This window comes from Eubalaena glacialis, chromosome 2 (assembly GCF_028564815.1).
Source record: "Eubalaena glacialis isolate mEubGla1 chromosome 2, mEubGla1.1.hap2.+ XY, whole genome shotgun sequence".
NCBI classification, from domain to species: Eukaryota; Metazoa; Chordata; class Mammalia; order Artiodactyla; family Balaenidae; genus Eubalaena; species Eubalaena glacialis.
This window is the reverse complement of record NC_083717.1, coordinates 35,926,052-35,940,979: the sequence shown is the minus strand read 5'-3', so window position 1 is coordinate 35,940,979 and position 14,928 is coordinate 35,926,052. Positions and strand designations below refer to the sequence as shown.

Sequence of the window (14,928 nt, the reverse complement as noted above, 5' to 3'; positions counted from 1 at the left end):
GATGCTTGATATGATTTCAATTTTCTTAAATTTACTGAGGTTTGATGTGTGACCCAAGATGTGATCTATACTGGAGAATGTTCTGTGTGCACTTGAGAGGAAAGTGTAATCTGCTGTTTTTGGATGGAATGTCCTATAAATATCAATTAAATCTATCTGGTCTATTGTGTCATTTAAAGCTTTTGTTTCCTTATTAATTTTCTGTCTGAATGATCTGTCCATTGATGTAAGTGAGGTGTTAAAGTCCCCCACTATTATTGTGTTACTGTTGATTTCCTCTTTTATAGCTGTTAACAGTTGCCTTATGTATTGAGGTGCTCCTATGTTGGGTGCATATATAGTTATAATTGTTATATCTTCTTCTTGGATTGATCCCTTGATCATTATGTAATGTTCTTCCTTGTCTCTTATAACATTCTTTATTTTAAAGTCTATTTTATCTGATATGAGTATTGCTACTCCAGCTTTCTTTTGATTTCCATTTGCATAGAATATCTTTTTCCATCCCCTCACTTTCAGTCTGTATGTGTCCGTAGGTCTGATGTGGGTCTCTTGTAGACAACATATATATGGGTCTTGTTTATGTATCCATGCAGTGAACCTGTGTCTCTTGGTTGGAGCACTTAATCCATTCACATTTAAGGTAATTATTGATATGTATGTTCCTATTACCATTTTCTTAATTGGTTTGGTTTTGTTTTTGTAGATCCTTTTCTTCTCTTGTGTTTCCCACTTAGAGAACTTCCTTTAGCATTTGTTGTAGAGCTGGTTTGGTGGTGCTGAATTCTCTTAGCTTTTGCTTGTCTGTAAAGCTTTTGATTTCTCCATCGAATCTGAATGAGATCCTTGCCAGATAGAGTAATCGTGGTTGTAGGTTCTTCCCTTTCATCACTTTAATATATCATGCCACTCCTTTCTGGCTTGTAGAGTTTCTGCTGAGAAATCAGCTGTTAACCTTATGGGAGTTCCCTTGTATGTTATTTGTCGTTTTTCCCTTGCTGCTTTTAATAATTTTTCTTTGTCTTTAATTTTTGCCAATTTGATTACTATGTGTCTTGGCATGTTTCTCCTTGGGTTTGTCCTGCCTGGGAGTCTCTACGCTTCTTGGACTTGGGTGGCTATTTTCTTTCCCATATTAGGGAATTTTCGACTATAATCTCTTCAAATATTTTCTCTGGTCCTTTCTCTCTCACTTCTCCTTCTGGGACCCCTATAATGTGAATGTTGGTGCGTTTAATGTTGTCCCAGAGGTCTGTTAGGCTGTCTTCATTTCTTTTCATTCTTTTTTCTTTATTCTGTTCTGTGGCAGTGATTTCCACCATTCTGTCTTCCAGGTCACTTATCCGTTCTTCTGCCTCAGTTATTCTGCTGTTGATTCCTTATGGTGTATTTTTCATTTCAGTTATTGTATTGTTCATCTCTGTTTGTTTTTTCTTTAATTCTTCTAGGTCTGTTAAATATTTCTTGCATCTTCTCGATCTTTGCCTCCATTCTTTTTCCGAGGTCCTGGATCATCTTCACTATCATTATTCTGAATTCTTTTTCTGGAAGGTTGCCTATCTCCACTTCATTTAGTTGTTTTTCTGGGATCTTATCTTGTTCCTTCATCTGGTACATAGTCCTCTGCCTTTTCATTTTGTCTGCCTTTCTGTGAATGTGGTTTTCGTTTACAGGCTGCAGGATTGTAGTTCTTCTTGTTTCTGCTCTCTGCCCTCTGGTGGATGAGGCTATCTAAGAGGCTTGTGCAAGCTTCCTGATGGGAGGGACTGGTGGTGGGTAGAGCTGGGTGTTGCTCTGGTGGGCAGAGCTCAGCAAAACTATAATCCACTTGTCTGCTGATGAGTGGGGCTGGGTTCCCTCCCTGTTGGTTGTTTGGCCTGAGGTGACCCAGCACTGGAGGCTACAGCTCTTTGGTGTGACTAATGGTGGACTCTGGGAGGACTCACACCAAGTTGTACTTCCCAGAACTTCTGCTGCCAGTGTTCTTGTCCCCGTGGTGAGCCACAGCCACCCCCTGCCTCTGCAGGAGAACCTCCAACACCAGCAGGTAGGTTTGGTTCAGTTTCCTATGGGGTCACTGCTCCTTCCACCTGGGTCCTGATGCATACACTACTTTGTGTGTGCCCTCCAAGAGTGGAGTCTCTGTTTCCCCCAGTCCTGTCGAAGTCCTGCACTTAAATCCTGCTAGGCTTCAAAGTCTGATTCTCTGGGGATTCCTCCTCCCATTGCTGGACCCCCAGGTTGGGAAACCTGACGTGGGGCTCAGAACCTTCACTCCAATGGGTGGACTTCTGTGGTATAGTTATTCTCCAGTTTATGAGTCACCCACCCAGCGGTTATGGGATTTGATTTTATCGTGATTGTGCCCCTCCTACCGTCTCACTGCGGCTTCTCCTTTGTCTCTGGATGTGGGGTATCTTTTTTGGTGAGTTCCAGTGTCTTCCTGTCGATGACTGTTCAGCAGTTAGTTGTAATTCTGATGCTCTCGCAAGAGGGAGTTAGCACACGTCCTTCTACTCTGCCATCTTGAACCTCTGTTGTTCCCTTTCCCAATGATTTTAAATTATTTTATTTATGATTCTTTTTCGGTATTTGTTTCCAGGAGAGGTTTTTGTTTTTTGGGTTGTTTTTTCCTGTAATGTGTTTTTTGGGTCTTGGAATTAATTTTACACTAGGTTTATAAAACAAATTGAGAAGTATTTCCTCTGTTCTTATTTTCTGTAACAGTTTGTGTGAGATTGCTATTACTTGACTAGTCAGATGTTTTATTCCCTTATGTGTCAGTTTTGTTTCAAGGAATTTGTCTATTTCAACTAGCTTTTTGAAAGTTATTGGCATAGATTTTTTTATAGTATTGTCTTATTTCTTCATTGTGTGGAGAATCTGTAGCGAGTCTTCTTTCTCATTCCTAATTTTGATTATTTGTCCCTACTCTTTTTTTTCCTTAATCAGTCATGTTGGAGGTCTATCAATTTTATGAGACTTTTCACAGAAACACCTTTTGGCTTTATAAACCACTTTAAAGTAGTTTCATTCGCATATCATTAATGTTTGCTCTTATCTTTATTGTTACCATCTCTCTACTTTCTCTGGATTCAATATGTTATTCTTCTTCTAACCTTTTTTTATATAAATTTATTTATTTATTTTTGGCTGCATTGGGTCTTCATTGCTGCACCCGGGCTTTCTCTAGTTGTGGCGAGTGGGGGCTACTCTTCATTGCAGTGTGCAGGCTTCTCATTGCGGTGGCTTCTCTTGTTGCGGAGCATGGGCTCTAAGTGTGCACGATTCAGCAGTTGTGGCAGGTGGGCTCAGTAGTTGTGGCTTGCAGGCTCTAGAGTGCACGCTCGGTAGTTGTGGCGCATGGGCTTAGTTGCTCCGCGGCATGTGGGATCTGCCTGGACCAGCGATCGAACATTGGCATTGCCAATGCCAATCCCCTGCATTGGCAGGTGGATTCTTAACCACTGCACCACCAGGCAAGTCCTTTTCTAACTTTTGGGGATGGCTGTTTAGATCAGTGATTTTCATCCAATTTTTCCATAATATATGCTTTTAACTCTATAAATTTCTCTCAAAGTATGCTTTAGATTTTGTTCCACAAAGTTTGATATGAAATCTTTTTCTTCATCATTCAGTTAAGTTGTATTGTAATTTCCATAGTGATATATATGATATAGTGATATAGTGACTTATAGAATATTTAGAAGTGTAGCATCCAAGTATGTGGGAATTTTCAAGTAATCTCATCATTTTATACCTTAATTCTACTATAGTCAAATAACATTATATTATTTTAATGTTTTGAAATTTGTTAAAACTTAATTTGTGGCTCAGAATGTAGCAAATTTTGGAAGACTATGATATGTAGTCTTCTGATGTTGGACACAATGTTCTACATATGTCAATTAGGTCATATTTATTAATGGTTTTATGCAAAATTATAGCCTTACTGATTTTTGTCTGCTTATTCTCTTAGTTACCACAGAGACCTGGTAAAACTACCACTATGACTGTGCATTTGTCTATATTTTTTCTGTTTCTTGTCAATTTTTGAATTATATATTTTGAGGTTAGGTGGTTAGGTACACTCACATTTAGAATCATTACCTCTTCTAGTGACTTGACCTCTCTATCATTGTGAAACTATTTTCTTTCAGCACTTTGAAGATATTGCTTCATTGTCTTCTGGCTTCCATTTATTCTGTTGAGAATTCAGCTGTCAGTCTTATTTTTGTTCCTTAGAAAGTAATGTGTCTTTTTTCTTTGCCTGCTTTCAAGTGTTTTCTCTTGTTTTTGGTTTTCATCAATTTGACTCTGATATAGTTAATAACTTTCCTCTGCTTGAGGTTCCTGGTGCTTTGTGAATCTGTAGCTTGATACCCATCATCAGTTTTGGAAGATTTTCTCATTTATTACCTCTTCAGATATAGCTTCTATCTTATTCTCTTTGTTCTCTTTTTCTGGGACTACAGTTATACCTTTATCTCAAATGTCTAATTTCCATTTTCTTTTTATCTGTCAGTTTGCTAATTCTCTGAATAGGTGTATATAATCCAGAAGTCAGCAGATTATGACCAGCAAGCTGACCAACTGTCTTTGTAAATGGAGTTTACAGCTACCCCCATTTATTTATATATTACTTGTGGCTGCTTTTGCACTACACCAGCAGAGTTGAATAATTGCAACGGAGATAACGTGGCCTGAAAACTCACTTTTACTATCTGGTTCTTTAAGATAATATTTGCGGAACCCCAGTCTAGTCTACTAACTCTATTCATTGAGATATTTATTTAAATTATTTTGCTTTTTATTTCTACAATCACATTTTATTTTTGTTATAGTTTCTTTGTTTCTGGTGAAATTCTCCATCTTGTCATTTAATTTCTTGAACATTTTAGTCACAATGTCTTTGTCTAGGTTTTCTTAAAAACAGAGCCTGAGGCGAAAGCTATGTGCTAACACATGTTTTTTGACCGTGGGAATAGAATGAGGTGTTGCTAGGCCCTCAAGCAGGGAAACAAGACATGAAGCCAAGGCCAGAGTTACAAGAAATGGTAGTGGTATACTTACATTTTTAAGTTTCTATCAGTTAATGCCCATATCTGGATTTCCTATTTTTCTGATTATATGTCTATTTTCCCACTTTTTTGGTTGGTGTTAAATTTTATCTTTGTTGTATATCTAGGGTTAAAGTTTTGCTGCATATAGTAGAGGAAAGATTATAGATACCATTTGAGACTGGATTAATTATTGCTTCTAGAAGACAGGTTAGCAGCCAATCACCTTCATCCAAGGGACTGAAATAATTTGAATCTGGGCATCATTCCCTTTGAAAACGAATATTTCCAGTATTTTTTTTTGGCTGCGTTGGGTCTTCGTTGCTGCACGCGGCCTTTCTCTAGTTGTGGTGAGTAGGGGCTACTCTTCGTTGTAGTGTGCGGGCTTCTCACTGCAGTAGCTTATCTTGTGGCGGAGCACAGGCTCTAGGCACGCAGGCTTCGGTAGTTGCAGCATGCGGGCTCAGTAGTTGCTGCACACGGGCTGTAGAGCACGTGGACTTCAGTAGTTGTGGTGCATGGGCTCAGTAGTTGTGGCTCATGAGCTCTAGAGCACAGGCTCAGTAGTTGTGGTGTACAGGCTTAGTTGCTCCGTGGCAAATGGGATCTTCCCAGACCAGGGCTTGAACCCGTGTCCCCTGCATTGGCAGGCAGATTCTTAACCGCCGCACCACCAGGGAAGTCCTTTCCAGTCTACTCTTATTCCTAGGATACAGCTTTCTGGGGTCCCAGCTGGGAGCCTGGGCTGTTTACCAACACTCCTCACCTTGGCGGGCCTGGAGCTCCAGGTTTTGCTGCCTCAGCCACCTGAGTCTGATGACAGGCCTGCTCAGCTTCTCAGCTGCTCAGTCACCACTTGTAAAATGGAAAATGTCTTGAGCAGAAAGGTGGTACTAAAGGTGGTACCAAATGTTATGATCACATGTCTGGGCTTCCTTTGTGTCTGGGATATTGGCCCTGCACATCCTCACTACTACGGTAGTTTTCTGATGCCTTCAAATACATTAAGAAGTATTTTATGCAGCACTTTTACTTATTCTCAGTGGGAGGATTCATCAGAAACAAACAGTTCTTCCATAGCCAGAAGCAAAACTCCTTAGAAGTCTTTTCTGTGCTATCCTCATCCCATCACTGTAACCCTGCCCCTCCCTTCCTCCACACACATCTCTTGTCTGGAATTTTTCACCATTTTATAATTTTACAATTTTTTTTTTACCATTTTATAATTAAATACATCAAAGTTTTCTTTTTCAGTCAACCCTTATTTAGATTTACTAATAAGGTTTACTGATTTATTTCATCATTACTGCTTCTTGCATCTCACTACTTTCTTGTGGATTTATATTACTTCTTTTTCAGTATATCCTTTCATAGTTTTTTTTTTTTTCCTAGTGAGAGTTTCTGAGTGGTAAAGTTTCTGTCATTTTGTGTCTGAGAAAAACTTTATTTCACTGATTACTGATTGATAATTTGATCATAGATTGTTTATAAGATGACAATTGATAATTGATTAGCAATGAATAATTTGGTTGTAGAATTCTAGATTTAAAAACTATTGTCCCTCATCACTTTGAAGGTATGCTTTTGTTTTCTTGCATCCATTATTGCCTGTGAGAAGTCTGATGCCATTCTGATTCTCACTCCTTTGTAGGGAATCATTTTTTTTCTTTCTGATAACTTTCAGAATTTCTCTTTATCCTTGTTGTGTTTTTTACAATGTCTGCTCAGAACTTTATGAATATTTTTAGACTGAGTACTTCTGTTGTTCTTAAGGTCTAGGAAATTCTCAACAATGATGTAATCAAATATCACCTTTTCATTATTTTTTCTATTCTTTCTCTTGAACTCCATGTGATGCTGGCATTTCTGGATCTATCTCCCACAGCTTAACCTTTGTTTTCCCTCTCTTTTTCTCTTTGTGTTGTGTTTTGGGACTTTTCCTCAATTCACTCATTTGTTCAATCAGGAGGGAAGGAAAAAAAAAGTAGGGAGAGGACTTGCTGCCTGAGTAAAATAACCTGAAAGTAAACTTACCTCTGTCTATAACTGCTTGCTCACTCTCAGTGGTGCCCCTCCTCTATTTTAATTAGATACTGGAAGGCTTCTATGCAAACACCATGGACTTGTGTACATTTGAGTTTCTAGAGTTGTGCTTTCAGAAGGATTTTTCAGAAGGATCTGCTTAAAGATGCTTAAAGATGTTGTTATTATAAATGTAAGAATTGCAGTTATGTGCCATGTTGTAAGCAAACCCAGATTACATTTCCTGTCTCATTTCCTGTTCTCACGGAAATTAAAATCAAATGTATCGGGAAGAAAAATAAAACTTAAATAAATAAACTAAAAATGCACCTACATTTTTGTGAACTCATTCACAGGCATAGAATTATCTGGAAAAATGACTCCAAGGAGATTGGTCAAAGATCTTCTGAGATCCCATTTATGACAAATCTAATCGAAATGCTGTCACGTCTTAAAATTCTGGGAATCTTCATGTACCAGAGTTTATTGTGATAGATGTGTTTGTCTACGTAGGTGACTTGTGTTCACCTGATGTTGAAAGATGTGGAAGGCACTAGCTCCTTGCATGCGAATATGTTATCAAAGTTGTCTCCGTCCAGACCAGGTACACTGCGGCCAAGGACAGCGTGGTCCAGTTCTTCTTTTACCAGCCAATCAGTCATCAGTGGAGACAAACTGACTTCTTTCCCTGCACTGTGACATGTGGAGGAGGTGAGGCACAGACTTTGTTCATGAATATTTAGAGCTCAGAGTTAGAAATGACACATTTGCTTTTTTGAAGCTGACTTTAAAGTTAGCGTGGTACTACCAAATGTAAAATAGATAGCTAGTGGGAAGCAGCCGCATAGCACAGGGAGATCAGCTCGGTGCTTTGTGACCACCGAGAGGGGTGGGATAGGGAGGGTGGGAGAGGGACGCAAGAGGGAGGAGATATGGGGATATATGTATACGTATAGCTGACTCACTTTGTTATCCAGCAGAAACTAACACAACATTGTAAAGCAATTATACCCCAATAAAGATGTTTAAAAAAAATTAGCATGGTAATTAGAGACGTGTAACCACACAGGATCCTACTCAGTGGCCTGGAATGCAGTGGTTTTAATGAATGTGTGTTTGCTTTATTCTTGAACATAGGTGAAAACTGGATTTAGAAAGCACCCTTTACTTTGAGCAAAGAGCTGGAAACATGTTTGCATGTCTCTCATGGACTCCAAAATAAAAGCCAAGAGATAGGGGGGATTTTTAATTCTTATCCATCAGAATAACAAATATCTCTTTCTTTTTAATTTATTCCCTAGCTCTCACACACAGAGAGACGTTCTCATTTGGACACCTAAGTTAAAAGAGAAGCTTTCCGTTCTGGGAGGGACATGTATAATGGGACTAAGCTTATTAGTTCAGTTGGTTCAATTCTTGGGAGAAGAATAGATGTTTCTCATAGCTGGTGCCCAAGGAAAGACATGATCAGTCCTGCTGGAACCTTCAATGGAAGCACCTGGCTGTGTGACTGTCCACCAAAGATAGCGTTGGCTGTAAGAACAGAAGGAACATTTTAGGCTCCTTTTGGGGGTCCCCCAGTATCCTGCCACTTTCTGTACACCGGCAGAATTTCAATACATTTGTTCATAATGTAGGAAGGCAGTCTGCCTTATTTCTTTCTCTTTTAGCTATCTCTGTACTGCTGCAAAATTAAAGAGAAAAATTAATTTTGTCTCGCCCCAAATTATAAACACCTGTATGCTCCTTGTCTCCTCCTAGAAATATGTTTCCATTTAGAGCAAAGATTATTTTCTTTAACTCAAGGAGCTGTAATCTCATTCTGTTATTGTCTTGGGGAAAAATAAAAACATACACATAAAACCCACAAGGAAAGCATTACCAAAATTTAATTATGTTAGTAATCAAATCTACATGATTTGTGTTAAATGGCATTTCAGGGTTTTTGGTGTAATCAGGAAAATTAGCTCGCTGGTCTCCAAGGTATTTGGATGGACTTTCCTGGTCTTGTCTGCAATCATCTATGTGGGACATTTGAGATTAGTTTGGAGAAAGTACCAAGATTGCCACTGTCATCTGATATTGCAGACTTTCTGGCAGATATTGGCACCCAAGTAATATTTTATTGACTCCATTTGGATTTTCGTTCCTGTGGTTTTGACCTTGCTTTTTATAATGCATACCAGTCTGTCCTTCTACACTCAGCTTACATTTAAGCCTTGACTTGTAGAAAGCTGTCTATTGGTTTATCAAATCAGATTCCTCTCAGCAATCAGGCCTTTAAATGTATTTTAGAACTTTAGACCAGTTGGCTGAGGCTGAGAACTTAACTTTGGGGTTTTGTTTTGTTTTGTTTTTTTTGTGGTTTTTTTTTTTTTGGTGAAGAGCTCATTCTGGTTTTGAAAATTACTTTTTTAAAAACTTAACATGACACTTATGTAGTGACAGGAAACCTGGAATCAAATCTTTCAGGAAGTTAGAAGCATCATTTTGTGAGTTGTTTTTTAAGTTTATAGCACTCATCCTCGTGGAATGTTCACTTTCCTCAGAGACTGTACAAATTGAATTTAATAGAATCAGGAATAAGTCTTCATTCCTTCTTCTTTGAAAGCTTATGAGGCAGAGTGAGATGTAGGCGGGGAGGGTTTTGTTCCTCTCTGTATAGACAATGTTTATTTTCCTAGTTAGAAAGTTTATTGTCATCAGAGGTACCCCTAGGTACCCCAGGACAGGAAATAAGTAAAATGTACAAGCAATGGAATATTATACAGAAGAAAGAAGCAACAGTACAAGGGTAGTTCTCAGAAATGTAATGTTGAGTGAGAAAAGTAGAAAACAGAACAGGACTTAAAACACAGTATCATTAATTTAGTCAAAACAGATACACACAAAACAAAATTACATAAGACAGATATATATTTAAGGACATAGAAACAATAAATAGGTGTCTCTGGGGGATTGTAATGGGCGTGGTGATGGGAGAAGAGAAAGTATACGGAAACAAGAGAGCCTTGCACAGTGCCAGGATGACAGTGAGGAGACGTGACAATGAATAACTACCTTCTTTCTGTACCTGAGCTCCAAACGTTTTCAAAGGCGTCTATTGTAACTTTTAGTTACAAGTGCTAAGAGTAACACAGTCAGTTCAAGTGGTCATTCTCAATCTTGGCCACACATATTAGTCATCTTAGAAGAACCTGAGAGCCTTTTTTAAAAAGTCTTTTTTTTTTTTTTTTGCTACTGCTGCACCATATCACCTAGCATTTGTCTAGAGATTTACATTGTTAACAAAGCTTTGACACACATGATCTTATTCGCTCCCCACAACAACTCTAAACCTAAAGTAGTTCGGGAAACTGAAAATAGTACTCAATGCAATTGTTAGCTCTCCATAGGTGCTTTGGCTAAAGAGCCTTACACCCCCTCGGGATTAAGCAGTGGGCCTCTGCTGCTTCTACTACCCCGCAACCTGGGAATAAAGGAACAACTTTATTTCTTTGGTCTCAACGCAATCATGGCAACAGAAAGCACCCACTCCTTCCGCTTTGACCAGTGGAAATGCTGATTTCTTGGCTGCAGTGCTTCTGATTTAATTGAACCAGGAAGGGACCTGGGCGTTGGTGTATACTAAAGCCTCCCAAGTGGTTCTGTTATACACCCAGGGTTGAGAACCACTGAGTTAAGTTTCTTAAAGAGGAATAAAAAAGTGTGTGGCAAGTGATAACTTTGCCAAGTAAACCCCAAACGGATGCGATCTTCAGACTTTCTTGTTCTGCTGCTTTAGGGTATCAGCTCAATTCTGCTGAATGTGTGGATATCCGGTTGAAGAGGGTGGTTCCTGACCATTATTGCCATTACTACCCTGAGAATGTGAAACCAAAACCAAAACTGAAGGAATGCAGCATGGATCCTTGCCCATCAAGGTTTGCATAACTGCCCATACCCTTTTTCCTTTAAAAAGAAACAAATCAACTGCAGCTGTGACTGATCCACCCTTGCCAGGCAACACATTGCCATTGCATGACCTTGAACGTACACTGGTGGCAGGTACCTGTATTCACATTTATAACCGTGGTCCATAGGAATTAGGCTCATCAGCTTACTCAGTCTAGTTCTCTCTTGCGGGCTATGTGCCCATGTGCTGTGATCTTTGACTGTTGATAACGAACCTCTTTGAGCATCTCCTGCACGTACAGCATGAACATTCTCTTCATCCAAGTACAGTGTCTAGTCCATCTTGCCAGCCGTAAATATCAGTAACTCACCATTTTAGCTTTTTAAACTGGGTCACCGATCACCACGTTTTGACTTTTGAAGTGTACGCATTAAATTCAGTATAAATAATGCATGGTGCAAGGAAGTGAAGAGTTTTAATGCCAGAGCAGTAAAGCTATGCATAAACTATCCTGCTGCATAATTTAGTACCTGATGACTTGGATTGCCTGGGGAAGTTTCCTGGCTTTACTACAGTATCTTAAAATAACAGCATACTGTCAAGTCCCAGAATTCCCCAGTTATCTGCCAGCTGGCTAAGGCAGAAGTGTGCAAGTGGAAAAGGAAGCATTCTCAGTGGATTTCATTTCCTATCACGAAGCTGTGCATTTCCTGTAATCCCAGGTGTATGTAATTATTAATAGAGGCCTTTTCAAAGGGCAAATTCTGTGAAACAAAATGGTTTTCTAAAGATCCTGCTAATATGACAGTGTGTTAATATCATTAATATATTTTATCAGACTAACCTGCTAAGATGATAAAAGGGAATAAATAGATTTATCTAAATTAAGAGAAACTCTTTCCTTTGATGAATACATATTACTAGTTCCATTTTCTACATTTTCATATAGAATTGGGGATGTTGTGTGTCAGAGATTTTCCTAAAAATTGAGATCGTGGCTGAATTTTGGGGGAAATGGTTCATAACACTCAGCATATTTAGTTTTTAATTTGAAAGAGCTCTGTCTTTTGGAATGTCACATCTGTACTAGTCAAATTAATAAATGTGTTAATTGATTAGAAATTATATTCTCACAATGATTTCATTTGTAGTGATGGATTTAAAGAGATCATGCCCTATGACCACTTCCAACCTCTCCCTCGGTGAGTTACAGGTTTCCTTTTTCTTTCTGTAATATGCTCTAAGTAATTTGCAAGGAACTGTAGTATCTGTAGCAATAGACCAAAATGTAAGAGGGACAGTTATTAGACCTTTCACAGAGAGATAAGGGAACACAGACTTCAAGTCCATAATAAGAAAGATCTTTCTAAGAATTATATGGAATAGGCTGGCTCAGAGGGTGATGTTTTCTGTCACTGGAGATGTCAAGCGTATCTTGATAACTGGGTATTATAGAGGGACCTCAAGCATTGCAATTGATCAGAAATTTGCATTCCCTTTTATACCTAGATGACTAGGATGGTTCTTTCCGACTTTGAGATTCTATGATGCCCTAGTAATGTTGTGCATTGGTGTTTTATAGTTTAGAGACTGTTTGAAGATGCTTTCACACTCCATAGTTTAATTTATTTGATTCTCACAATGGCCCTGTTGTGGTAATACACGAGGGCAGGTGTCTTACTCCCATTTGACAATAACCTTCGGGTCAAAGGAGTTAAGTACCTCGTGACTGCAGACTGTGTGTAGCAGTTAAGATTAAAGTCTTAAGGTTCCAATTCTGTGCTCTTTCAACCGAACCACAACTGTTATCCCAAGGCTGTACTTTTTGCAATCAACTTTGCAAACTTGAAACAAGCAACAAATAAATAATGTGTTTTCGTTTGTTTGCTTTTGAGCTGGGAACATAATCCTTGGACTGCGTGTTCGGTGTCCTGTGGAGGTGGGATTCAAAGACGGAGCTTCGTGTGTGTGGAGGAGTCCATGCATGGAGAGATACTGCAAGTGGAAGAATGGAAGTGCATGTATGCGCCTAAACCCAAGGTTATGCAAACCTGCAATCTGTTCGACTGTCCCAAGTGGATTGCCATGGAGTGGTCTCAGGTAAGATTTGAGTATACGCCACTTTTTTTAGAAATTAATTAATTAATTAATTTTTAGCTGCATTGGGTCTTGGTTGCTGTGTGTGGGCTTTCTCTAGTTGCAGCGAGCGGGGGCTACCCTTCGTTGCGGTGCGTGGGCTTCTCATTGTGGTGGATTCTCTTGCTGCGGAACACGGGCTCTAGGCGCGGGGTTTCAGAGTGCAGGCTCAGTAGTTGTGGCACACGGGCTTAGTTGCTCCGCGGCATGTGGGATCTTCCCCGACCAGGGCTCGAGCCTGTGTCCCCTGCATTGGCAGGTGGATTCTTAACCACTGTGCCACTGGGGAAGTCCCGAGTACACGCCACTTTTTAATTCAATCTCAGATTTTAATGATTATTTGCTATGCTCCCAACACTGTACTGGGCAACTTGAGGGAGGCAGAAGTTGTATATGAACGGAGTTCCTACTCCCAAAGAGCTTAGGAAGAGCCAGTTGGAGGACAATGTAAGAGAGAACATTGCAGGCATCAACACAGGTAAGAACAATTAATTAAGAACCATGGTACATCTGAACGGAACAGGCATTGGAGCAGAGTTGATTGGGAAGTCTTTGTTGCCCTTGTATTGCTTGACCCATCTTTAAGATTTAACCAAACGAGAGCCTAGTGAAGATATAACTGTGAGGTAGGGCCAAGCCGAGACGGCTGAGCAAAGGCAGAAATGACACAGAATGACTAGATGTTGAAAAAGGCCCTAATTCATCTGGGTTAAAGAGAGAACCCACGTTACTAAGAATTGGAAGATTGGGGCTTCCCTGGTTGCACAGTGGTTAAGAATCCGCCTGCCAGTGCAGGGGACACAGGTTCGATCCCTGGTCCGGGAAGATCCCACATGCCGTGGAGCAGCTAAGCCCGTGTGCCACAACTACTGAGCCTGCGCTCTAGAGCCTGGGAGCCACAACAAGAGAAGCCACCACAATGAGAAGCCCACACACCGCAACGAAACGTAGCCCCCGCTCGCCGCAACTAGAGAAAGCCTACGCAACAACCAAGACCCAATGCAGCCAAAAATAAATTAAAAACAAAAAAAGAATTGGAAAATTCAGATGGAGATGATAAAATTGACATTAGAGGTATGTTCTTAGTCTGGTGGTTACTAAGAAGCTTTGCTATTTTTGTTGGAGAAAATAAATGTAATATATTTTAAGTAATTGAGACAATAGACTGATGCTGGGAAAGACCAGAGGCAGGCAGCCTATTTGGAAGCCATTGAGGTGTCAGGTGGTGGGAAAGGAGAAAAGGGCAACATCACAGAGGTGTAACAAGGCCTTGTGTTAGATTAGCTTAGTTTCCTCTCTAGGGAGACGAGCAAGTAAACCTCTAGAGCAAATAAAGTGCAGTTGGATTAGTCAAAAAATTGCAGGTATTGGTATTTAATATTTTAAGCTTAAACTTTTAATTTGCTAGAGGGTGAGACATAATTGACTCATGTTTCTTTAGCTCTTTTGAGTGATCCCTACATATTTAGTTCAACACACACATGCATTTATCTATTTATTTATTCAGTGTGCCAGCTGCCATCCTAGGGAGTAAATAAAACCTGCTTCTACCCCCCCGCCAAAAGCTCATAATGCAGTTGCAGAAACCATACACGCAAATGAACAGTTGTGATGCAGTGTGACACTGCAGTGAGCGGTATGATGTCCTGTATGGCCGGCGCACAGAGGTGGGGTGATTCACTCTACTTGAAGGTGTCAGAGCAGGCTTCCAAAAGGAGGAAGCACTTGAACTGAAACTTGAAGAGTAGAGATAAGTGAGTTTTCTGGGTGAAAGACCCACTTCCAGCCCCAGTTTACAGATGCTATCTCATCACA

At 39.8% G+C, this 14,928-nt stretch overlaps 1 protein-coding gene across 1 annotated transcript in view; it reads left to right on the top strand.

The window, feature by feature from the left end:
- ADAMTSL3 (ADAMTS like 3) overlaps nucleotides 1–14,928 on the top strand; it is a 374,428-nt gene that overhangs the window by 207,899 nt on the left and 151,601 nt on the right. Inside the window, exons 10-13 of the mRNA XM_061179848.1 lie at nucleotides 7,682–7,793; nucleotides 10,867–11,005; nucleotides 12,129–12,179; nucleotides 12,873–13,077. Coding sequence (XP_061035831.1) covers nucleotides 7,682–7,793; nucleotides 10,867–11,005; nucleotides 12,129–12,179; nucleotides 12,873–13,077 — 507 coding nt within the window. The remainder of the gene's footprint in view (nucleotides 1–7,681; nucleotides 7,794–10,866; nucleotides 11,006–12,128; nucleotides 12,180–12,872; nucleotides 13,078–14,928) is intronic.